Consider the following 25,420-nt stretch of genomic DNA (forward strand, 5'->3'; position numbering starts at 1 on the left):
GTCTTATACAACTTTTGCTGCATTTATTTCCTATAGGTTTTGTTGATATTTTAGATGATATCTTTTTTATTATTATTGGCTTTTTGCTGGCTCACAGAAACATTTCTGATTTTGGGATTTTGGTCTTGTATCTAGCATCCCAGCTGACTTCTCTTATTAGTTCTCAGAGTCTATTTCTAGATATTATAGAGCTTTCTAGGTAGACAATCACAAAATGATACTAATTTGTCTTTTTCTTTTCATTCCTTATGACTCCTTATGATCTTTTTCTTGTCTTATTGCATTGGGTAGACCCTCCAGTACAACATTCAATAGTAACATTGGTAGCTGACCAACTAGTATCCTAACTCACATCTGTGTTGAAAGAAAAGACTTTGTGGAGAGGTTCCTGTTCCCTTTGGTCATGGAGATGATGTTCTCCCTCTGCTGGGCATGTGAGTTTACCTGTGTCTCTAACAGTGCAGACAGATTTATACTGAATGATTGACTCTTTGTACGTGGCTGGCAGCATCTCTGGGAATGTTTGGTATCAGCAGAGCCTGTTTATAGGAAATATTTAAGGAAATCTATATAAGCATATCTTTCCCATACCCTCCCAACAAAACCTATTCATTTAAAGAAACTAAATCAGCAAATGTCCTTGGCCTTCTCCTCTGGTCCTCACATCAGCCCTATGTGATAATGGAAAAAAAAAATGGACTTTGGAGTCAGGCAGATCTGGGTTTGAGTTTAAACTCTGCCACTAACTAGATGTGTGGCTATCTTAGTGTGTTTGGGCTGCTATAACAAAGTTCCACAGACGGGGTGGCTTGCAAACAACAAAAGTCGATTTCTCATGGTTCTGGAGATTAGCAGTCCAAGGTGAGGGGGCCAGCATGGTTCTGGTGAAGACCCTCTTCTGGGTTGCAGACAGCCATCTTCTTACTATGTGCTCACATGGTAAGAGGGGTGAGGGAGCTGTCTGCTGCCTCTTCTAAGGGCACTGATCCCATTTAAGAGAACTCCACCCTCATGACCCAATTACCTCCCAAAGGCCCCATCTCCTAATCCCATCACCTTGGGCGTCAGGATTTCAATATTTGAATTTTAGGAGGGGACACAAACTTTAAGACCATGGCAGTGGCCTTAGGCAAGTTACTTAACATCTCTGAGGCTAAGTTTCCTTCTCTATAAAACAGTGGTAACAGGACCTGCCTTAAAAAGTTGTTCTGAAAATTAAGTGAGATAATAGGAAATGATAGGAACCAAGTGCTTGACATTTGTTGAAGCTCACAGATGGTGGTCTCCTGTCATCTCCCCTCTCCTGCTCCGTTTTTTTCGAATCAGGATTGTGCTTCAGACTAATCAGAAAGACTTCTGGGGAGAGGCCATGGGTATACCTCCTAATAATTTATGTTTTCTTGGTAATCAATGTAGATTTCTCTTGGATAAATTTCCTTAATACTTTGAATTACCATTTTGATTTTGCTTCTGTATCAACAGCTCTTAGTTGCCCTCCCAGTCTGTTGATGGACCTTACTATTGAATAACCATGTTATTCCTTATGAACCATGCCCCTCTTAACCACAAGTCTCTCTCTTTGCTTTATTACTTGATGTTCCTGTCCTTCTGAAGATGAAAACTCTTTATTTCCTTATTGAAGAAAACACTTCAAATACAAAGACCCCAGAGAGAGTCTGTAAGAAGTGAATAACAAAACAACTTCTGGGACTAGGTATTCACAGGAGGGATCATAAAGTTCCTGAGCAATTGAAGGGTTGTTAGGGTTGGGGAATTGACAAAGAAGAGGCAGCCATAGTGGGCAGAAGAATGGAAGGTATCCCTTGAGTGTTTCGCAAGACCTAAAATCTGCCTATTTTACAATGTCATTTATCTGGGCCCTGTGGAATCTGTACTTGGCCCAGAGCTTTTCTGCAAGTGTCTTATCAGGCATAATAATGATAAGTAATGACTGTTCTTTTTTTTTTTAAAGATTTTATTTATTTATTTGACAGAGACAGAGACAGCGAGAGCAGGAGCACAAGCAGGGGGAGTGGGAGAGGGAGAAGCAGGCTTCCCGTGGAGCAGGGAGCCCAATGTGGGGCTCCATCCCAGGACTCCGGGATCATGACCTGAGCCGAACGCAGACGCTTAACGACTGAGCCACCCAGGCACCCATGACTGTTCTTAAGTACAGGAAAAGAGCATCAGGGAAACAAAACATAATTGGAATTATGGGGATGTGCCTCTATATAAATATCTGGAACACAAAAATAACTTTTCCATAGCAGAGCTAAACCAAGAGTTTCATGGAAGCGACATTGAGCATCTAATTTAAAACATCCGTAGCCCAGGAACTCAGGACTGTCACACTGGCCTCTGTGTATCCCTTGGAGAGTGTTTTTCCCTAGCTCAGGGTAACTCATATTCAGAAATGTGGAGGCGCTAGAAGAGGTAACAGGCTACAAACCTTGCTTTTGTTGGCCTCAGTTTCGCGTTAATACCACAGAGAGAAATGTTTCAGTCTCACATCTTTACAACTGAGACCCTCCCCTGGGGCAGCTCCAGGCCTCTTGCTTGTTTGTGGCTTGAAGCAGAACCTTGTAAATTTCGTGAACATTCTCCTGGTGGCTGCCGGATGGGCGGGGCTTCGGTGGAGGGTGCCTGGTCTGGGTCATTGTAAGTAGCACAGTGGCTACTTCCCAGGTGCTCCTGATTTTCAGAAAATTATCTTTCTTTTTTTTAAAGATTTATTTCTTTGACAGATAGAGAGCACAGTAGGCAGAGCAGCAGGCAGAGGGAAAGGGAGAAGCAGGCTCTCTGCTGAGCAGGGACCCCGATGCTGGGCCCGATCCCAGAACGCTGGGATCGTGACCTGAGCCGAAGGCAGCCGCCCAACCGACTGAGCCACCCAGGCGCCCCCAGAAAATTATCTTGAGGGAAAAAAAAAAAGTGATCAGGCGGTCCCGGGAACTGGGCGATAATGTCAGAATCCTTCAGTTCCAAGAAGGCTCGGACTTGCCTAGATAGGCGTTTTTCTCCCATGAGGAAAGAACTTGTTATTTTAGGCTTCCGGTCTCATCCTCATCATTCTTTGACTCTAAACTCCCAGCGGCAGTGGCTCTGTGGCACCCGTGATGGCGTTTACCCGGGTTTAAACAGCCCCTGCTTGTCACCATCTGCCTGCTTCCCACCCACACATTCATATCCCTCTCCTGCCAGATGTTCTGCCTAACTGCGCACACGTGCCCATCCGCAGGCACACGTGGGCTTCCGCCCGTGGCGGGGCGGGCACCCTGCTGTCCGCCGCACCGATGGTGGCCCGCGTGTTGCCCGTCTGGCCAGAGGGGGCGCCTCTCCCGAGTCTCAGGAGAGAGTGCGGCCGGGGCGACCTCACTGCTCTCTGCCTCCAGGGACAGGAGACCCATAGAAGCTCACCGCCTGAGACAGGTGCCGGCTCTTTTATGGGCTTCCAAGTTGGCTGAGCTCTTTACCTTCTGTTCTTGTGAAGAACTGGTTTTTGGGTTTTTGTGTGTGTGTGTTTTAAGATTTTATTTATCTGAAAGAGGGGAGCTGCAGAGGGAGAGGGAGAAGCAGGTTCTCCACCAAGCAGGGAGCCCGATGCGGGACTTGATCCCGGGACCTGATGGATGTTGGTCATGCATGCAACCACCGCTTACTGAGCAGCTGCTCTGTTTGAGGCTCCTGCATCTCACAACTGGTCACAGAGCTACAGCTCACATCGCTTTTCTGTGGCCACGGTGGACGGTGGTGGTGATGATGTCATTCTGCAAAGCTTTGGGCAACCATCCCCTGTGCCATGAGAGATGTACATGAAAGGCAATCTCTTGTCTTCTCTCCTCTCGTATTTCAGACTTTAAAACCACGTGTGTGCAGGCAGGAGCCCTCACGTTCAACCCTGGTTTCTTTCCTGCATTCCCACTATCGCTCCTATCTGGTTCCCTGTCTCTGACCTCCCCACCTTGCAGTCCGTCCTCCACGGTCAGAGCTTTCTTTCCAAAATTCTGATCTAATCCTGTTTCCCTTCTCTTAAGTCTTTCACCAAATCCCATTGCCTTTAGGATAAAATCAGCTCCGTTGGCATGATACAGCAGGGCTTCCGTAGTTTTCTCACCTATCGGCCTCTTTCCCGGCAGTGCCCACGTAAGTCCTGCCTCCAGCCGGGCCGTCCACCTGCAGAATCAGGCTCTCTTCTGCTGCCCTGTCTTTGTGCACACCTCTCTCCGGTCTGCTCTGCCTGATCAATTGATATCAGCCTTCAGGATTCAGCTTACAAGCCTGCTCTTCCCGAGGCCTTTTCAAACCACCAGGACAGGCGGTTTCATTCCCTCACCACGTGGACATACGCATACCACTACGTGGGCTTACTACCATCACTCTCCCCAATCTTAACCAAGCATCTGGCTGTGGGTCCCCACGGTACCCTGCATTAACAAAATGTGGGAATTGTCTGTGCTAGACAGAGAATGTGCTGGGGTAAGGGACTGTGACTGTTTTCACTTGTACCAGCGTGGAGCACGATGTTAAGGATGCTCAGCTATCACTGGTGAGTGAATGTGTGCGTGCATGAAAGAATTAATTAATCTATACACACATCGAGATGCGGTCCCTATGGGAAGCTTACTCCAAATCTCACTGAGAACATTTGCAAAGCACATAGTAGGTGTTTAGTGAATGTCTGTTGGGTCAAAGAAAGAATGAATGCACATACACACAAACTGTGGAAAATTTACCCCAAAATGTACTGAGAGCCACAAGATAACTTCGCTTCCTCTTGACTGCAGTGGAAGGAATGTGGGACTGAACAATCAAAGATTAGAGCTTCTCTTCATGGCTGTGTTCCTTGAGTGAATCCTTTTACCCCTTTGGCCCTCTGTTTCCTCATCTGTCAAATGAGGTGTTAGAACATATATTTAATGCCTATCGAACATTCTAGATTCAGTCTTTAGCAGGCCTAAAGTCAAACAACTAGCTGCTTTCTATGAAGTGGCATGAATTTGGGACTCTCATTTTTTGGTCTCATTGTGGAGTATGTTTATGATAAGCCCTTAGCAGTGGGCAGAGCCACAGAGCTGGGACCCTCTTGGACCAGAGTTTGCCAAAAGAGGTAGGAGGAGGCCAAGACTTAGTTGGAAAGCAAACACAGCTAGGGCATCACGGCCAGGATGAGATGCTCTGAGCATGGCAGGGGCAGCAGTCTGAGGTCACAGCTGGCCAGAGATTACCAGGAACAAAGCCTTGAAGGGGGCTCGAGAATATGCTCTCAGGGGTGTGTTGAAAATGCGTCTCCCTCCTGGGCAAGTCTGTGGGAAGACTTGCAGGTCATCAGAACCAGCTGTCTCCAGTTGGCTGAGGATGGGTAGGTGAAAAGCCTGTGTCCCCGCAGAGCAGAGATGGAAGCCAGGAGGAGGTTAATTTGGGGTTAATAGGAGGGAGAAGAGTTTAATCCTGTCCAAATGATAATGAAATGAACTCACTTATAAAGTGATGTGGTCTCCATTACTGAAAGAGTTCACGGAGCAGCTGAATGATTCCTCAGCAGAGATGTTGTATTAGAGATTCCTCACTTGTGAAGGTTGGACCAGATGATGTTCAAAGTATTTTTCTGATTCTGAGAGAGCCTTAGCTTCTTGTGTCCTCCCCAAATCTTGTTTGGAGACACACTTTCAGATTTCATAGTCCCATCTTTCTGGGACGTGGTCTCAGCACACCCCACTGTCCTGGTGACCAGCCTTTGGGAACTCTACAGTCTTTGAATGTCCCCCTTAAAGCAGAGCACTCTGGATTGGACGTCGTGTGCCAGACTGTGGCCTGGCCGGCGTCTCTCTCGGGACATTACAAATTTTTGAGGGTAGTGGGCCTATTAATTCCTCATCTCTCTCCTCACTCTGAGCTGAGCTGTGAAAGCAAACAGCAGTGAGCCTCGGCTTCTGGTAGGTCTCATACCACCGCAGGTGGTAGATGGACTTCATTTCCTTCCATCCACTTTACTCTGCTGGCCTTGAACTTCATGTGTCTCTGTGGCAGATCTTCTCATCCAGACATGGACTCTCAGGCTTGGGGGATACTTTCTGTACTGGGAACTTCCAGGGCATTCCATCGGGGCCTTCTCAAGTGCCTCCCATTTCACCCCAAATGCAGCTCTCTTATTTGTTCCTGGTTCCCCTTCACGTGTCTTTTGCATCTCTCCTCTCTCAGCTCCCCGTGCCTGCTGAATACTACAACATTCCAACTTGTGTAGTGTTTTTCTTTTCAAATTCTTTGCCTTCTTGGCATCCTGGTGAACAGGAATGTGGATGGCTTGTCAGTTCCATTGTGCATATGAAGAAAAATGCCCAGCGAGGTTAAGCGATGCGCTTAATTTCCTGGCAGGGCCAGAGAGGCGGGAGCTTGGTTTCCTGACTTCCGGCCCAGGCCCCCCGGCCCTCCCCGGAGCTCATGCTGCATTTGCTCATGGCACTAGAGTCCCAAAGAGCATTAAACTTTGCTCTGTGTGTGGTCATTGTACCAAAAGAGTTTACCCGGGGAACAATCCCAGGCCTCTAGAGACTCTGGAGACCACACTGAAATAAACGAACAAGAGTAAAAAGAGCAAAAGAATTTACAGAGTGCTTCATATTTTTCAAGCAGCTTCTGAGTCCTTCACCTTTTATGATGCTCCCCAAAGCCCTTTGAGGTGGAAGAGCTCATATGAGCCTCATTTTGCAGGGGAGGGTCTTGGGTGGAGTCCAGGCGTGAGGTCGGGGGAGGAGGCCCTGGGCAGACACTGGCTTCTTGTCCACAAATTTTCCCTGTGGCCATGTTCCATGAAAACCAGGAAAAGGGAATGAGTTGTTTCCCTCTGGTATCAAAGGCAGTGGAGACCTAAGGTGCAGGCCTAGTGTTCTGGGCTTGGCATTGGCCCAACAGGGAGCCTCAGGCCATGATTGGCTGTGGGAGCTGGGCCACGGGGCTGGGGTAGGGGCAGTGGGGCAGACTCTGATCCTGGAAATCAGGCTGGCTCCAGTAGACTGGAATATAAGGCCCGATGGGAAGGAAGCGTGCAGGCTGGGAGAGTTGGTTGTTAAGATTTGGGTGAGGTGGGCTGCAGAGAGCAGATTGCCTTCTAAGATCTGGTAGAGACACCAGTGGGGATTCTGCCATGTGGAGAGGTACCGCTGTCACCAAATGTGAGCCTCGTTATAATCTTGGGGGTATTTGGCCATTTATTCAGCAGGTACCAGCAAGCACCTGCTGAACATAAGAAAATGTCTAACCTATTTATAGTTTAGTTTTTCCCGCGAGGACTTCCTATATATGTGTCTGTATCTGTCTGTCTCTCTATATCTATATCTGTATCTATATCATCTCACATATAGTTACTCTTGTTAAGCACATAATGAAACCATGGGAGTACAAAGTATTTTCCTTCATTTATCATTATGAAACTGAGACCCAAAGAGGGTAATTAGTTTGCTTAAAGCCCCGCAATTACTTAGAAGCTGAGCCAGGTTCAAAATCCATGTTTCTTGAACTCTTTTATTGGTGCTTATAACTGCTTTCCCCATGGTAAGCAGTTTCAAACCTTCAAGGTTGTAGGCTTTGAAGAGGAATAGAGACAAACACCTTTGTAATTAATACTCGGGGTTATGCTTTATCTTTAAAGGCTGGTAAAGCTAAATGCAGAGTCGAACCATAATGTGAGCCCTTTTTGTTTCAATCCCAGGTGGGCATTGGTATGGTGGTTATTCACTCTTTAAGTCAACCAGAAACAAGTCCTCTCAGATTTGGAATTAATGTCTGTGCTCTGCGGCACCCTGACCTGTGCCCCGGCGGAGCAATCCAGCAGGAAGAGAGCATTGGATTTCCTTGGCAGAGTGATTAAGGGTGAGAGGGCGAGGGTCATGGTTCAGCCAGCCTGGCTTCTCCTGTAGTGAAGGAAGGTCGCTATCCTAAAGCCCCCAGGGCTCAAATCTGTAACTCAGCTCCCCCCTCAGTCCCCCACAGCCCGTTAGGGCGCAGGCCTGAGCCCCTCCAACCCCAGCTGCCCCCCTAATGGGCACACGAGGCTCTACTGCCCTAAGCCCTGGGAACTGAGCCCGACAAGCTGAGCCGGGCTGATCCTGAGATAGCTCGTCCTATTGGCTCAGCCTGGTACCCAGCACGCCCTTCCCAAAGGCCCTCCCTCCCCCAGGTGGAAGTCCCGCTCAGTGGTGGCTGGGTCAGTGTGGGGCTTCCACGCAGATCCTGCGCTTCCCCGAAAGCCTGGGCCTGGCTGTGGATTTTTCCCTGTCAGATTGTCCCGCGGCTGCTACTTCCCCCTTCCCTTTCCAGCCAGAAGCAGCCTTCCTGCACTTTCCCTGGCCCAGTTCTTTCCCTACAGGGAGCCCATGAGAAACTCCGACATGGCCCAGAACCTGGCTTCAGCGTCAGGGACATTTTTCACTCATTCGCCAGACGTTTATTGGGCCTATCAGCCTGTGCCAGGGCAGGGCACCCCGGCATGAGTAAGATCCTGCCAGCCCCTGTCCGGGGGTCGCGCCCAGCCTAGAAGGGAGACCCCAGGAGACACCCCGCCTGCTGTGATGAGTGCTACTGGGAACTCCAGCCTGGATTCCTGGCTGGTCACCCACTCTGGAGGTTAGTGCCCTGGTGCTGTGTGTTTGTGCCGGACTTCCCAGCTCTCGAAGTCTGCCTTCGGGGCCTCGCTCTGCTGAGCCGCGGTGGCATTGCCCACTGCCCCACGTACGTATTGCTGTCCACCCATTGACGGATGAATGGATACACAGACTGGGGTATGCATGTACAGTGGAGTGTTTTTCAGCCTTAAAGAGGAAGGAAATCCTGGCATATATTTCCACATGGATGAACCTTGAAGACATTATGTGATGTGACATAAACCACTCACAAACAGGACAGATATTGTAGGAGTCCCCTTATATGAGGTCCTTAGAGTAGTCAGATTCACAGAGACAGAAAGGCGAATGGTGGCTGCCAGGGGCTGGGGTGGGGCTTGCACAGTTCAGAGTCTTAATCTGGAAAGGTGGAAAGTTCTGGAGATGGATGGTCATGATGGTTGCACAACCATGTGGTTGATTGTACTTAATACCACAGAACTGCACTCTTTAAAGCAGTTAAAAGGGTAGCTTTTATGAGAATGTACATTTTACCACACAAAAAAGTGTAGAGGCTTAGAATCACAATTTCATATTATCTCTTATGGTTCTGTGGGTTGACTGGGCTCAGCGGGGTGGTTCTTGCTTCGAGTTTCTCATACGGTTGTAGTCAGATGGCGACTGAGGCTGGAGTCACTGAAAGCTCCAGTGGCAGGATGTCCAAGATGGCATCTCAGTGTGGCTCCCCCACCTAGCGTGGGCTTCGTATGCGGTGGCTCAGGGCTCCCACAAAGCAGGAAAGGCAGCCTCTGGGTCGGGTCTATGGCTAGGATTGTCACAGTGTTCCTTCTACCACGCTGTATCGGTCTGAGCAGTGACAGGCCCACCCCGGGGAAGGGGGAATGGAGCTTCCCTGCTCCATGGCATTCCAGAAGAGCATGAGATGGGAGGTATTGCTGTGGCCATCTTTGGAAAACTTCTATCTGGAAGCATGGTTGCAGGAGTCCTAAAGAGTTTGGACAGGAAGGGGTCTCCAGGGAGGCACATACTTCTCTGCAGACCTCTTTTGTAGGAGAATTCATCTTCATAGATTGTTAGAGTTTGAATCTTCATAACTGATTAGGACTTTTGGAAACCACTTGCTAGCAATGACTTGTTCTAACTTACGGAGCCGGAATGAAGCGGAACAGGCACGAAACCTCCTGGCTTCCAGGCTGGGCAAACAGCTGTAGGGACCTCGCCCAGCGGGACGTTTCTTGCTGCGAGCAGTAGTAGGAGGGGCTGGTGGAGAGACAGGTATGGCGAGAGAGGCCCTGGGAGTGTCCAGTGGAGGCCTGCCCGCATCTTGCAGCTGGGTGAGCCCCTTATGCTGGGCTGGACCTGTCAGGAGCCTCAGTGGGCAGCGATATGCAGAGGCACCTGGGTGCTCTGTGAGGACCCTGGGAGTTACTCATTTTAATGGAGACTCAGTCGAGATGAAGGGGGCCATTCTGCTACAGGCTCAAGCACCCAGGCTGATATGTAGAGATAGTAAGTTTTTTTTTTTTTTTAAGTTTATTTATTTATTAAGTAATGTCTGTACCCAACATAGGGCTTGAACTCATGACCCTGAGATCAAGAGTCTCATGCTCTTCTCACTGAGCCAGCTAGGCACCCCATGATCTGTAAGTTTAAATATAATTTAATGCTCATTGTTGAGAATATCAGTGGACAAATCTATTCATTCACACCTACTTACATGTTTCTAATTAGACTTTGCTGTAAGTGCAAAATTCTTTGTTAAAGCATTTAGTGTCCTTTGAAATGCAGTGAAGTTCACAAATATTTTGCACACATTCCCTGCAGACTGAGAGACACAAATATTATTTTTGTGTGTGATGTCTGCATTTGAGACTAAGAGCCCAAGTAAATGTTGATCTTCTGTACTTGTTTTATAAATAGGACTTTCATAAGTGATTTTTAAAATCTTAGAATTGCTCCAGGGTGCCTGGGTGGCTCAGTCAGTTAAGTGTCTGCCTTTGTCTCAGGTCATGATCCCAGGGTCCTGGGATGGAGCCCCGCATCGGGCTCCCTGCTCCATGGGGAGTCTGCTTCTCCCTCTGCCTCTGCCCCTCCCCCTTGGTCGTGCTCTCTCTTTCTCAAATAAATAAATAAAATCTTAAAAAAAAAAAAAGAATTGCTTGGGTTGTCACATATGTATACACATGTACATTCGTGGAATTCCCGGGAGCGGGGAGGATTGAGCAAATGTGCTTTGGTTTTCTGTAAGTCAGTGGTTCCTGCCTGTGTATTCGCAGTGATGTGGACTTTTCCAGGTGAGCTTGATGGTCAGCAGTAGCCCAGGACAGGCCACGGATAAACCAAAATGCATTTGGTCTGAGGCTTGCACATGCCCAGATCACCTCTGACGTCCTTCTCTGGCTTATGGTCCAGTTTGGGCAGCCGGAGGGGAGACCTGCCATAGCAATGATCTGCCTGTGCCTAACTGGGTTTTGTGTCCGCTCTGTGGGGTGGATGAGGCCGGGTGGGAGGCTCTCCCTTAGCTGGTGTTAACTGGCGTGTGACTCGAATGCACGGAAACCTGGGCAGCGGGGATGGTCCCGGATGCCTCATCTGCTGCCCCGTGTCTCTGCCCTAGCAGATGTCCCCTCCCCAGGGAGCCAAGGGCGTACTCTCCCAAAGCCCCAGTGCGCTCTAGCTCAGGGGGGTGAGCACATTTTGTCTTTCATTTGTTGTTTCCTCTGGTCTTTCCCACCAGGTTCTAAGCACCTTAGGAGCAGGAATCTAGTGATAACGGCCTCTCTTCATGCACCTGCCATCCTACAGGTGTGACTTTATTTAGTGTCACAAGAGGCCTGGCTCAGTTTGCTCTGGCTGCCATGACAGGAAACCATGGCCTCTGGGGCTTAAGCAACAGAAGTGTGTTTCTCGCAGGTCTGGAGGCTGGAAATCCAAGAGCAAGGTGTTGGCAGGTTTGGTTGCTTCTGAGGCTTCTCTCCTTGGCCTTGTCCTTACGTGGCCTTTTCTCTGGTGTCGCTCTGTGTCCTGACTTCTTGCAAGGACAGTGGCCAGGCTGGCTCAGGGCCGACCCTAACAGCCTCATTTGCATGAGTCCCTCCTTCTAACGACAGTCACATTCTGAAGTATATGGGGGTTAGGGTTGAATTTGGGGGAGGGCACACGTCGGCCATAACGAACACTAAAAGTTAACTATCATTACCCTTTTATTTACACCCGAAGAAACCGAAGCTCAGGGAATTCACATCACCTGCCCTCGTCATACAGCTGGTCAGTGGCGGGGCTGAGAGTCACACACCATCTCTCTAACTTCCAAACCCTTCTTTCCCCACCACTCGAATCAGGTCCTACTGGTTTCTGTTGTCTGCCTGGTGTTTCACCCAGGACCTAGCCCTTAGAAGACACTAAGTAACTATTTGCTGAGTGAATGCGCAGGGGGCTAGGGCCCACAAATTTGTACCAGAGCCCGGCAGCCAAGGATCAGGGTCCTGGGTCTCTCCCAGCAGGTGATGGCCCTTAACTTGTCAGACCCTTCCAATCTGGAGTGGCCTGGTGTGGGAGGGAATCATATTCTAAAGCATTAAATATCCTTCCTGGGCCATTTAGCTACTGCTGCTTCTGAAAACACTAGAAGTAATTACATGGTAATTAAGATAAATTACTTGACCAGTTTTCATAGCTGGTTGCTGTTGATCCCCCTCCCCTCCCCCCGCTTAAATATTTAAGTCAGAGAGAGAGCCTCTTTAGAGTTCTTTAAACTTCCAGGGCTTTCTGCTTACCTTCAGGAGGGCCCCTGGGCCTGTAGAGAAGAGGGGAAGGAGGAGATTTGCATGTTTAAGATGTGTGATCTGAGCCAGGGCCCCTTCAGCCTACTTTATCCCACATCTTTTTCATGGTTCCCTCTGAGAATGCAGAATCAAAATCAGGGAGCCACGCTCCAGTCACCACAGCGCCCTGCACCCCCATCCCCTCCCAGCCCTGGGGGCCCCTGAGGAGATAATGCCCTTTCTCATTTCTGACTCTTGAGCGCCTTGCTCTTCCCACCGGAGGGTCCTCGGGAATATAAATACCAGAAGGCAGCCCTGAAAGGAGGCCTTGTTCGCCGGCCCTCGCCTGCACGAAGGCTCGCTTGTGTGCCTCCTTCCCCTGGCCGGAGGCGGGCTGGATTTTTTGGAGAGTGGGAAGTCCTGGGGCCCCTTAGTGCTCCTGAGACCACAATGCAGATAGGGTTCAAAGAGGGGGGCTGTTACTAGGGCTGCCAGGAACCAGTCCCCCTGGGAGACAATGCCGGCCCAGAGCTGCAAAAACCCAGGAACTGGGGGCTGGGGGTTGAGGTGGCCAAGACACAGACAGCTGAGCCCAGCCCCAGCCTGTGGGCCTGAGCATCTGTGTTCCCTTTGCTTCCACACAGGCAGCCTGGCCTCACCCCCACCCACTGCTAAAATTGCTCCTACCCTGTCACCGCCGACCTGGTCACTAAACCCAGTGGCCTGTCATCTCAGCTGTCCCTGCCCTCTGCTCTCTTCAAGGCCCCAGGAGGACATTCTTTCCTGCCTTGGGGGGTCCTTGTACCTCCTGGTTTTACCTTGGCCTCTTGGATGGGTCTCACTTTCTCCTGTTCTTTTCCGCCTCCTAGAAAATGACCAGTCCTCAGCTTTGGATGCCATATGGCCTCTCCTGTTCTCTCCTGCCTTCGGCTCTCACCTAGCCTAGGAGGACGCCCAACTCTTCATGTGTAGCCCCTGGTTTTCTCTCCACGTACTGTCTTGTGTTTCTAGCTCCTTGCTCGATATTTCCACTTGGATGCACCTCAGACCTGATTTTTTCCTGCTTCTCCTATAGCTCCACGTTTCTAAGTGCCAGACTCCCCCTTTTCCCGTGTTTTCTAGATCATGTTGGTGTCCAAGTCCTGTCAAGAAGACTGCTCTCCTGCTGTGATTCCTGCCCTGGTAGTCTGTGTGGTGTAGTGGAAAGAGCATGAGATTTGGGACCCAAACAGGGTTCGATTCTGATAGCACCTTTTTCTGGTTGTGCCCCCTCAGGGACATTGCCCAGCTTAAGCTTCCAATTCAATGTCTACGAAGTAGACACACGCAGAAGGGCGGGACGCCTTACGTGGCATACTCAGCTCCCTGACCTTCTCAACAAAGAGCAGGGTTTCTCAACCTTGGTGCTATTGATATTTGGGGCCAGATAATTTTTCACTGTGGGGGCTCTGCTGTGCATGGTAAGATGTTTAGCAGCATCCCCACCCCCTACCCACTAGGTGCCAGGAGTACCCCCTACCCCCAGGCGTGACAACTGAGCGTGTCTGCAAACACTGCCAAGTGTCCCCTGGGGAGTTAAGTCATGCCCGTGGGGACCCACCGGGACAGAGCCATGTGGAGTCTTGGGTGTGGGTGACGAGCGTGGTCCCAGGTTTTCACCTTACAGTGGTCAGCCCCATGTAGAGAAGGACTGTGTCATTTTTGAGCAGTCTTTTCCCTGATTACTTGCGACATCTCCAGGTGCGGTGCCGACTTGCTTATGCAGTGCTTTTTATCTCACAGCTCGGTTCAGCACCTTGGTTTTCTCTTGCGGGAGAATGGGAGACCATTCCGGGCTAGACAGGAGCCCCGGGGCCCTCGCTGGTGTCCTCTGCAGTCCTGGCACGGCCTGCTGCTCGCCTGGGGGCTGCTAGCGATGGTCAGTGCTGACTCAAGAACCCCCCACTTGTAAGCACTGTGCCACCATTTTTTGAGTGCCTATGAAGTAGCATTTTACTTACTAATTTAGCATTAACTTATTCGGACCTTGGGAAGTAGGTGTTACTCATTTTCACTTTATAGATGAGGACATTGAGGATGTTAAGTAACATGCCTCAGGGCTAATAAGCAGAGGAAGCGAGATGAGAGGCCAGTGACTTGGGCACGAGAGCCTATGTGCTAGACCTCTGTGCTCTTCTGCCTTTGTGGGTTGAACCTTTGCTGTGACTAAAGGACAGGATGCCATGAAGGAGGAGCTCCTCTTAACTGGCTCAGGAGGTCCCCGTCTTGCCACTTGCAGGTCCTCAGGACAGAGAGCAGACGTTTAGGCCAGGCAGATGGCTGGTTGAGACCATGAGTCCCAGCCCTGTGTCCAGCACCAGGAAGACTCTGATTGAGGTAATTTTCCTTCCTTCACACCTTGGACAAGACTTGGCTATGGAGGGCGCCTGGGTGGCTCAGTTGGTTAAGCGACTGCCTTCGGCTCAGGTCATGATCCTGGAGTCCCGGGATCGAGTCCCGCATCGGGCTCCCTGCTCAGCGGGGAGTCTGCTTCTCTCTCTGACCCTCCCCCCCTCATGCTCTCTCTCTCTCTCATTCTCTCTCTCTCAAATAAATAAATAAAATCTTAAAAAAAAAAAAAAAGACTTGGCTATGGAATGTGTTGGGTGCTCACTCTTTCCTAAGAGAATAGCCCAAGAGTTTAGTGTCACTCAGTAAAGGGGCAGATGAGAGGCTGAGCCCAGCCCCATAGCCCCACACAGTGCCCTCCCTGACCCTCTATAGTGGGAGACTGAGGAGGGTCCCAGAACCCCGGGAAGGGAAGATGAACGGGGCTTCATAGGGTTGGGGAGATAGGGGCTGTGGCTCCATGGCCCCAGGCTGAGTGTGCTCTGGGCATCCTGCAGCATTACAGAGCTTGATTCCCATGGGAGGGTCTGAGGCCCCTGCTGTGCTCCCTGCCTTGGCCAGGAGAGGCGGGGACCTGGGGGAGGGAGGCTGTAGTGCTGACAGTCAGTGATGGAAGCTGCCAGATGCCATCCTCAATGCCAGACGATGACCTGGGGAACAAAACCCTCACATGCTTGCAGAGGTCAAAGGCAAGAGTTCACTTCAGTCATGGCCTATCCAGAAGCTCTTTGGTGTCCTGTCTGGGTAAGCAAAGGGACTATGTCCTGCTGTGAGGCCTGCTGGTGTCCCAGGGGAAGAACCTGTGGCAACTGCTCATCCTGAAAGTGAAGCGGAGACTCTGCTAAGCCAGAGAAGCTGCTATGGGCTCAGAGCCAATCCTCATGGTCAGAGCAGAGATGGTGGCAACAGAATGAAAAGGCCAAGGTATTCAGAATTAAAGGTGGACCTGTGTTTCCTGGCCCCAGGCATTTATTTTAGAAGAGCATGTTCTGGAATGTTCTGAGGCAAACCATCCATGTGGATCTTTGAGGAGAGCTGCCTGTGACCCCCTCCTGGAGCCCATGAGAATGTTAGCATCCTATAGGCTCTGGAAAGGAATGCTGTGAAGAGACCTATAAGCCCTTGTTTAACCAGAATTTGCCAAATACATTTGACCATGGGTCTTTTCCCCCATGCCTGTTAACTTCTCTCCACTTTGGGTGATGCTGTCTTCAGGGAGAACCCCTGAGCAGGGATTCAGGCACAAGGGACTAAGATAGGAATAGATCAAATCTGGAGAGCAGGGTAGATAGAGGCATGGTCATGGGCCAAACAGAATGGACACCCAGTTCTAGAGAAGGGTTTGTAGCAAGTTGACCTGCTGCTAAAGCAAACTGCAGAGTCTGAGCATTTTACTTTCTTCCTGACTAGGAAAGGAAGGTCAGAATGGGGAGACAAGGGAAAACAAAGGAGGGAGAGAAATAGAGTAGATACAGTGAGTACCCATTATGTGGCAATTTATATATGAGGCAAATATCACCATTTTACAGATGAAGAAGCTGAGGCTCAGAGACCTCTGCTTAGCAGATCTCCATGGCATTTATGACACTGACGTGAACATGGTTTGCCGACTCCATAACCGTGTCATGGTGAGAAGAGTAACATTCTGAAATCTGCATGGCCCACCCAGCCCCAAAGCTTTTCTTTGTTCATGTAAAGACCATCTCCTGGGACAAGTCCATTTGGGTTGGTGTCTGTTTATACTACTCTCTAAATTTAGGAAATGAGGGCGCCTGGGTGGCTCAGTTGGTTGGGCAGCTGCCTTCGGCTCAGGTCATGATCCTGGAGTTCCGGGATCGAGTCCCGCATCGGGCTCCCTGCTCGGCAGGGAGTCTGCTTCTCCCTCTGACCCTCCCCCCCTCATGCTCTCTCTATCTCATTCTCTCTCTCAATAAATAAAATCTTAAAAAAAAAAAATTTTTTTTTTTTAAATTTAGGAAATGAGCAGATTATTAAAAGAAGGTTAACAAAATAGCCAGGACCCAAATTCATCCTGGAAAAGTGGAGGTTTAATCCATAGGGGAGGTGCGGGGTGGGGGCGCTGAGCTGGAATCAGCACAGATAATATTTGAAGGCACGGATAGGTTGAGCTGTGGTTTAGTATTTTACAAACGGTATTTCCTGTCACATAGCTGAGCTAAATAGTACATATGTTTGTGATTAAGTAGGACGGGCTGCGGAACATCTGTGGTAATAACGCAGGCTCTCCACGCAGCGGGCACTTCTGTGACCCAAGGTGAGGGTGCACGCTCCAAGGGTTTTCACCGCACGTAGGGTTTTGTGTTGTCTTAGAATTCCTCTCGGTTTCAAAGGTTTGGTTGCCCCTTTATTTTTATTTTTTTTAAAGATTTTATTTATTTATTTGAGAGAGAGAGAGAGTGAGCACGAGAGGGGGGAGCGGGAGAGGGAGAAGCAGACTCCCCGCTGAGCAGGGAGCCCAATGTGGGACTCGATCCCGGGACTCCAGGATCATGACCTGAGCTGAAGGCAGTCGCCCAACCGACTGAGCCACTCAGGCGCCCTTGGTTGCCCCTTTAAAGGGAAAAGTTCTATAGGGAGGATATTTTAAACCCTCGCGCAGCAAGCGTTTGCGGACGCATTTAAAGTCAGGCTGTCCCGGGCGCCTGGGTGGCTCAGTTGGTTAAGCGACTGCCTTCAGCTCAGGTCATGATCCTGGAGTCCCAGGATTGAGTCCCGCATCGGGCTCCTTGCTCAGCGAGGAGTCTGATTCTCCCTCTGACCCTCCCCCCCTCATGCTCTCTCTCTCTCTCTCATTCTCTCTCTCTCAAATAAATAAAAAATAAAAAATAGAAAAAAAAAATAAAGTCAGGCTGTCCCTGACTTTGGCTTTGTTTCCGGGACGTACATCCCAGAATGGCAAGGGGGGTAACTCGATTGCAGACCTCCAACCACACAAGAACCACAGGGAGGCTTTGCAAACACAGCCCCTGTCTGGTTCCAGAGGTGCAGTTGAGGAGTCCAGTACTGGGAGAGTCAGAGAATTCCTTCCTTGGGGGACAGCCAGTGAAACCACACAGATGCTGGCATGAAGACATTCTTTCCCTAGATTATGCGGCATTGTTGTGTGGAGCAAAAAAGGCTCAGGCATAAAAGGACTAAATCCAGCCCTTTGCAAAAGCAGAGGCGTTGCTGAAGGTCCAGATGTGTTCCTGAGGCTTGAGTGGGAGTCAGCCTGACAATGACAGTCGGGTGGAGCTAATAGCAGGAGGGGACTGCTAGGTGCCTGTGCTACTCTTCTGAACTGAACACCCCTTCCACGTCCGTCCTCCCCCCAGCATCTGGTTGCCCCAGAGAAGCCAGATCCCAGGGACCATCTGAGAGGCTCTTGTTCTCTGTAAGTGGGGACAGTCTTCAGCTGCAGATGAACAGGAATGCTGACTCGACCACCAAATGCATCTAATTTGATTTTGATCATCTGCAGGAAAAGGTAGAGCTTCATATTTACACTTCGACTGGTTTCTGAAGAAAAGTGAAGGAAACCTGCAAAGAACAGCAGGAATAGACCCTCAAGAGTAGAGCGGGGTGGGGTGGCGTGGAAGGACCATGCGGGGCTTTACGTGAAGTTTGGGGAATTCAGCCGTATATCCCAAGATGGCCTAGTACTAGAAGAGAGGGTGGCACCTGAGGGTGTTTGTTGGGCAGCAAGGCTGAAAAACCATTCATTGCTCGGGGTGGGGTGGCTGGTTGATGCAGTCGAGAAAGGATAGGAACCAGGACAGGCTGAGTTATGAAAGCCAGTCTCAGAATTGACCCAAATTGCTACTGAGCTGTTGTTGTTCTTGAGCAATCAGGGGGAAAACTGTCTCAGAGTTTGTCTTTCCCACAGCCTGATATCCAAGCGGCAGATACGTGTGGTGGGCTTTGTGGAGAAATAGGCTCTTTTCAGGTGAGAACAGCATCTTTCCAGCTTAGAGAGTTCCTGCCTCCAGGAACTCTCCTTAGTGGAAGGTAGAGTGGTGGGAAGTGTTCGGAAATGAGAATTAAGACACCAACACCAGCAAGTCATTGGATCTCTTGGGACCTCTTGGGTGGTGGATGGTATGGAGCATGGGCTTTGGGATCAGACAGATCTGCCTCTTTTGGGTTGGGTGACTTTAGGCAAGTAGATTAACCTCTCTGAGCCTTATTTTCCTCTTCTACAAAATGATATTATTACCTGATGGGATTGTGAGGATCAAATGCACACATAGCCCTTAGCATACCAAGAGTGCATAGCAAGTATTTGATAAATGTTTGTTGGTGTGGTTAATTGAGCAGAATACCTCCAATTTCTGTCTAACTCTGAAATGCAGTGGTTCTTTGAACTGAGGAGGGCAGTGTAGAGATTTCCTTTATGGGAAACTGAAAAGACTATTTAAAATTATTCAATCAAAAATGCGTTGAACTGCCTAGTGATGTCGGACATTTGTAGACAGTGTGAAAAATGCCCTAACGAATGAGACGTAATCCCTCTCTGAAAGAGCTTCACTCTGACTCTCAAAAAACATATGTATTTTTCCTACGACAACTTGATGATTTTCACCCCCAGTTCTTTTTGGTGAGATAATTATTCCATACTAGTGTTGCTTTTTCATAAGGCTTATTGCAAGTAATTTGCAATAATTCTAATAACATTCAAGGTGTTGCTATTTTTGAAAGATTAACTTTTTGAAACAATTTAGAATAAATTCATAATCTCCGTGATACTCTTATGAGAATTCCAGGATGATTTCTTCAGTGAAAGAAAGAAGTGGAGTCCCAGGATTGTGTGTAAATTCAGACTTACTCATGTTTGCTGTGGCCTGCGGCCTGCCTTTGCTGATCCAACGGTGAGAAAGGTGGGGATAATTATTTCAGGGCTTCCCTCAATATTTTGGGGGCTGTTAAACTCTGGGTACCTCCAAGAGAATGTGCTAGGCCCTGAATGCCGTCTGTCACATGTGTTAAGGTGAAAGGTTGAAAACCACTGTCTACCTGAATCCTCGTTATTCCCAGTGTGAGTAGGCATGTGTGCTTGCTTTTAATTTGTTCTTGAGTTCAGTGTACTCTGATGCCACTTTGAAAATGGGCAGCTCAAAAGGATGTCTAAGAGTTTAAGGAGAAGCAGACACTCCTCTAGAAACCTTCAAAACCCAGAGATTGATTTCCAGCAGCTTCCACCATGATACATTTTTGTTTTCTGCCTGCGCCTCATTCAGTCTTGGTGTCTTGCCCCGTCTCTGAGTTTTGTCTGGCATTGTCTTCCAGGAGTTAGCAGGATAATCCAGATTGACTGAAAACAGACCTCTGGAAGGATTAGGGCAGGTGGGGTGGGATGCAATCCACAGCTGAGGAAAGAGCCACGGAATCCAGCCAGAGGCACCTCTACTTTGGGGGAAGGCAGCTGGGGACGTGGTGCCTGGATTCCAAGCTCTGTGCTAAATGGAGCCCGGACTTTGGAGAAGGTGCCTGGGTGCTGCGGTCTACTCTGGATTGTGATGAATTTAAGTGAGATGTTGCCTGTGACAGGGCTCTGTAAATGGTAGGACTTAGGGCCCTGGGGGAGGCACAGACACACACTGAGATCCTGCCACACTTGCAGTGCCGAAACCATCTTGAGGCTAAGTCGGTGCTGCTGCTTGAATAGTTTTGGTTCCAGTGCCTTGAAGGAGGTGGGGTGAAGTTGCAGATGACTGAGGCAGGACACATTCCTGACCTCTCCACTCTGGACTTTCGCATCCCTCCCTGAGACCCAGGGGGCTTTGGACAGTCCGAGGCTCTAGAAAGGATATGGGCTTCTTTCCCTGCTGAAGGAGGGGGTGAGTCAGGAGGGAAGGAAGGGGAGGAAAAGCCTTAGATGGAATCGATTCTAGTTGTTTACTTTGCGAAAACTGATGGTGTGGTCTTTGAGACTAAAATAGAAAGATGAGGCCATATGGAAGGAAGAGGCAGAAGAGGTCAGAGAGAAATGAAATGAATGTGAAAAGGATTGCTAAGGAAGGGCAGCAAGAGGGATACAGAAGAGGAGCAAGAAGAGAAGAGTGGGAAGCGCACCTGCCCTTGACCGCAAGGAGCCAGAGTCTTAGCCCCTCATTCCAAGTCCTGCCTTTTATTTTTTATTTTTTATTTTTTTAAAAGACTTTATTTATTTATTTGACAGAAAGAGAGGGAACACAAGCAGGGGGAATGGGAGAGGGAGAAGCAGGCTTCCTGCGGAGCAGGGAGCCCGATGCGGGGCTCGATCCCAGGATCCTGGGATCATGACCTGAGCCGAAGGCAGATGCTTAACGACTGAGCCACCCAGGCGCCCCCCAAGTCCTGCCTTTTAAACACGGACAAAGGTTTGGGCTCCTCTTGGGCGTGATACAGAATTCTGTTTGGTTGTATTAAACTCACATTACATGTGTTGAATGCCTCCAGTGAGAGAGTCCTGCATAGGGGGGAAGAGTACACTCTTCATAGATTTTGCGTTTAAGGTCGGGCATTTTTTGCAAAGTGTGCTTTTTAAAGTTCAAGGGTCATTTAAAAAGTCATGAAATTGATTTCTTTATCTGGTTTATGGAAATTACTTTTTTTTAAAAAAAGATTTTTATTTATTTATTTGACAGAGAGAGCCACAGCGAGAGAGGGAACACAAGCAGGGGGGGTGGGGGAGGGAGAAGCAGGCTTCCCGCCGAGCAGGGAGCCCGATGCGGGGCTCCATCCCAGGACCCTGGGATCATGACCTGAGCCGAAGGCAGACGCTTAACATCTGAGCCACCCAGGCGCGCCGCCCCCCCCCCGCCTTTTTTTTCCATAAGAAGCAAAAACTCTGAGGAAACCAGTATCAGTGTTCGAAATTTTGAAGCTACGGGTGGAAAACAGATGAGGCAAAATGTTTGGTATAGGTCAGAATAGATTCCCTCTAAAGCAGGCTGATTTCTTCTCTTAGTCTTCTTTTTTTCTTTCTTTTTGATAAAGCCAGCTAACATAAATATTTACAATGATCTCTCACCCCATATAAAGAGTGATTTTGGCTGGATTCCTTCTGAAGAGGGTAGGATAGGATGGGTCAAGAAATCCTGCTGCTGATTTCCTGCCTCTGAGCCTCCGGGCGGTGTCCCACTGATACACGGCTCTGCCCCGCTTCGAAGGGAAGGTGCTTTGTGGCAGCTCCAGCCCAAGGGCAGTGACAGTAAAAGGCCCTCCAGAGAGAACCAGTTGGCCTGGACTGCTGCTCCGCTGTGTGTTTGGTGCCCTCAGGAATGTGCGGATTTAGCAAATGACAACACTGAGCGTGCCCTGTCTCCAGTGGAGCCCCAGGCTTGCTCCCTCACTAGAGCCTGGCTCTTTTCCAAGCTGGAAGGATTGCACTGGCTGAGCCCCCGTTATCCACAAGGGGAAGCGAGCAGGCCTGCGGGAGGGGGACAAAGATGCCGTTCTCATGGGCTTTATTCCAGCAGGTTTTGGGTTTTCATATCATGGAGTTTTACTCTCTGTTAGTTTGAGAGTTTGGTCAAAAATCCCAGTGGTAACATAATTTCTGCTTTTGAAAAAAATGTCTACTGGATGTCAGCCACCACAGAAGTATTTTCGAGTGGGAAGTGACCTCAGAGATGATTCTGCTCTCATCACTGAATGTCCAGAGGGGCTTTGCACACAGCTAGTGGGTGACAGACCAGCACCCAGCATCCCGGGTGCCCAACTCCCAGCTCCGTGCCGTGGCCCATACAATACAGCTCATTGCCTCTCCTGTCATTACAATCATCTCAAGAATTCATGCTGTATTATTAGATCAGGATGAAGTGACCTGTGCTCACATTCTGGTTCTTTCCAAACTCAGGTCTATACCTGAGAAAAATGATCACAAAAAAACTTATATAAAAACATCATTCGTAATAGCCAAAAATTAGAAATAAACCAGATGTCCATTGACCGATAAATGACGGATAAACAAAATGTGGGCTGTCTTCACAATGAAATATCATTCAGCCACCGAAGGGAATGAAATACTGAAACATGCTATGGTGTGGATGAACTTTGAATGTCCAGACCAGGCAAATTAAAAAAAAAAAGTAGATCAGTAGTTGTCAGGGACTTGGGGGTGGTGGTGGGGAGAATGAGGAGTGACTGCTAATACGTACAGGGTTTATTTTGGGGGTGATAAGAACATTCTGGAAATGTGATGGCTGCACAACTCTGAATATACTAAACACTGAATATACTAAACAATCCCTACTGAGTTGTCGTTTTTTTTTTTTTTTTTAAAGATTTTTTTTATTTATTTATCTGAGACCGAGAGAATGAGAGAGACAGAAAGCACATGAGAGGGGAGAGGGTCAGAGGGAGAAGCAGACCCCCCTCTGAGCAGGGAGCCTGATGCGGGACTCGATCCAGGGACTCCAGGATCATGACCTGAGCCGAAGGCAGTCGCTTAACCGACTGAGCCACCCAGGCGCCCCTGTCGTTTTTTTTAAAAGGATGAATTTTACGTGTGTGAATTGTATCTTAATAAAGCTGTTAAAGAAAAAAATCTAGTTCTGTCTCTTACTAGTTGGGCAGCTTTAGGCAATGACTCTAAACCCAAGTAATCTCAGTTATGAAATAGAAATGACGATACACACCTCCCAGGGTTGTTTTGATAAATTAGGTCATGAATTTGAAAATGCTTCTAAACAATAAGCCTTATGTATTTGGGGAGCAATCAATGGGTTATAAGAAGTTCATTATAAACTTCTTATAAGTTTATATATAAGTAAGTATATATATATACTTACATATATATATATAAGTAAGATAATGGGTTTTTATCTTCTATATTTTCTACAACACTAGCAAGTTCTCACTACACAGTCATTCAAATAAAGACTTTCTGAATTGATTAAAAAGTGTTGTGGTTTTTAAATTTTTAGAAATCTTTTTGCGGTTTTTTTAAAATTGTGGTAAAAAAATAACAAGTTTTTAACAATTTTTTTTTGCCCTCAACAAATTTTTAAGTGTACAGTACACTATTGTCAACTGTATGCACACTGTTTTACAACAGATTTCTAGAACTCTTTCATCTTGCATGACTAAACCTCTCTACCCACTAAGAGCCACACCCCTTTTCCCTCTCCCCTTCCCCCCACCCAGCCCCACCATTCTCATTTCTGCTTATATGCATTTGACTGCTGTAGATACCTCATGTAAGTGGAATCGCATAGTATTTGTGTTTTTGTGCCTGGCTTATTTCACTTAGCATAATGTCCTCAAGCATCATTCGTGTTGTAGCCTGCGTCAGGATTTCCTTCCTTTTTAAGGCCGAATGAGATTCACCATATGTCCATATACCACATTTTCTTCACCCGTTCATCAGATAGTGGACGTTTGGGTTGTTTCCACCTTTTGGCTATTGTAAATAATGCTGAAAGGAAGATGAGAGTGCAGATACCTCTTTGAGATCCTGTTTTTAATTTTTTTGGATATGATTCCTGAAGTGGGATTGCTGGATCATATACATGGTAGTTCTATTTAAAATTTTTTTTGAGGAAGGTCTATGTTGTTTTTCATTTTACATTCCCACCAACAGTGCACAAGGGTTCTAATTTCTCCACATCCTTGTCAACAGTTGTTATTTTGTGTTCTTTTGTTTGTTTTTTGCTTTTCTTTTCTTTTGGGTTTTTTTGGTAATCACCGTCCTAACAGGTGTAAGGTGATATTGTGGTCTTGATTTGCACTTCCCTGCTGATTAGTGATGTTGAGCATCATTTCATATACCTGTTGTCCATTTGTATGTCTTCTTTGGAGAAATGTCTATTCAAGTCTGCTGCCCATTTTTAAATTGGTTTATTTGTTTGTTTCTTTGCTATGGAGCAGGAGTTCCTTATGTATTTTGAATATTAAACCCTTATCAGATATATGGTTTGCAAATATTTTCTCCCATTCTGTAGGTTGCCTCATCACTGTGTTGTTTCCTTTGCTGTGTAGATTTTGAGTCTGATGTAGTCCGATTTGTCTATTTTTGCTTTTGTTGCTTGTGCTTTTGGTATCCTATCCAAGAAATCATTGCCAAGACCAATGTCATCAAGCTTTTCCCCTATGTTTTCTTATAGGAGTTTTATAGTTTCAGGTCTTATGTTTAAGTCTTTAATCCATTTGTAGTTGATTTTTCTGTATGGTGTAAGATAAGGGTCCAGTGTCATTTTTTTTGCATATGGATATCCAGTTTTCCAACACAGTTTGTTGAAGACACTATCCTTTCCCCATTATATAATCTTGGCATCCTTGTTGAGGATCATTTGACCATGTGTGTGACTTTATTTCTGGGCTTAATATTCTGTTCCTTTGGTCTATATGCCTTTATGCCAGTACCATATTGTTTTGAGTACCACAGCTTTGTAATGTTTTAAAGTCAGAAAGTATGAGACTGCCACCTTTGTTTATCTTTCTCCAGGTTATTTTGGCTATTCAAAGACCTTTGAGGGCGCCTGGGTGGCTCAGTTGGTTAAGCGACTGCCTTCGGCTCAGGTCATGATCCTGGAGTCCCTGGATCGAGTCCCGCATCGGGCTCCCTGCTCGGCAGGGAGCCTGCTTCTGCCTCTGACCCTCCCCCCTCTCATGTGCTCTCTCTCTCTCTCATTCTCTCTGTCTCAAATAAATAAATAAAATCTTTAAAAA

The 25,420-nt window shown here is 48.0% G+C and overlaps 1 protein-coding gene across 3 annotated transcripts in view; it reads left to right on the forward strand.

Annotated features, from left to right (window-relative positions):
• STON1 (stonin 1) overlaps positions 1 to 25,420 on the forward strand; it is a 49,988-nt gene that overhangs the window by 6,488 nt on the left and 18,080 nt on the right. Inside the window, exon 1 of one of the 3 annotated variants that reach the window (XM_081833522.1) lies at positions 8,356 to 8,619. The exons of 1 other annotated variant lie outside the window; for it this stretch is intronic. In XM_081833522.1, the coding sequence (XP_081689648.1) occupies positions 8,565 to 8,619 (55 nt within the window). In that variant the 5' untranslated portion in view covers positions 8,356 to 8,564. Of the gene's footprint in view, positions 1 to 8,355; positions 8,620 to 17,818; positions 18,255 to 25,420 lie in introns of those variants that run through there. One more of the 3 variants, XM_081833523.1, reaches the window with a different exon arrangement.

Source organism: Leptonychotes weddellii, chromosome 10 (assembly GCF_054177405.1).
Source record: "Leptonychotes weddellii isolate Sample4059 chromosome 10, ASM5417740v2, whole genome shotgun sequence".
Taxonomy (NCBI): Eukaryota; Metazoa; Chordata; class Mammalia; order Carnivora; family Phocidae; genus Leptonychotes; species Leptonychotes weddellii.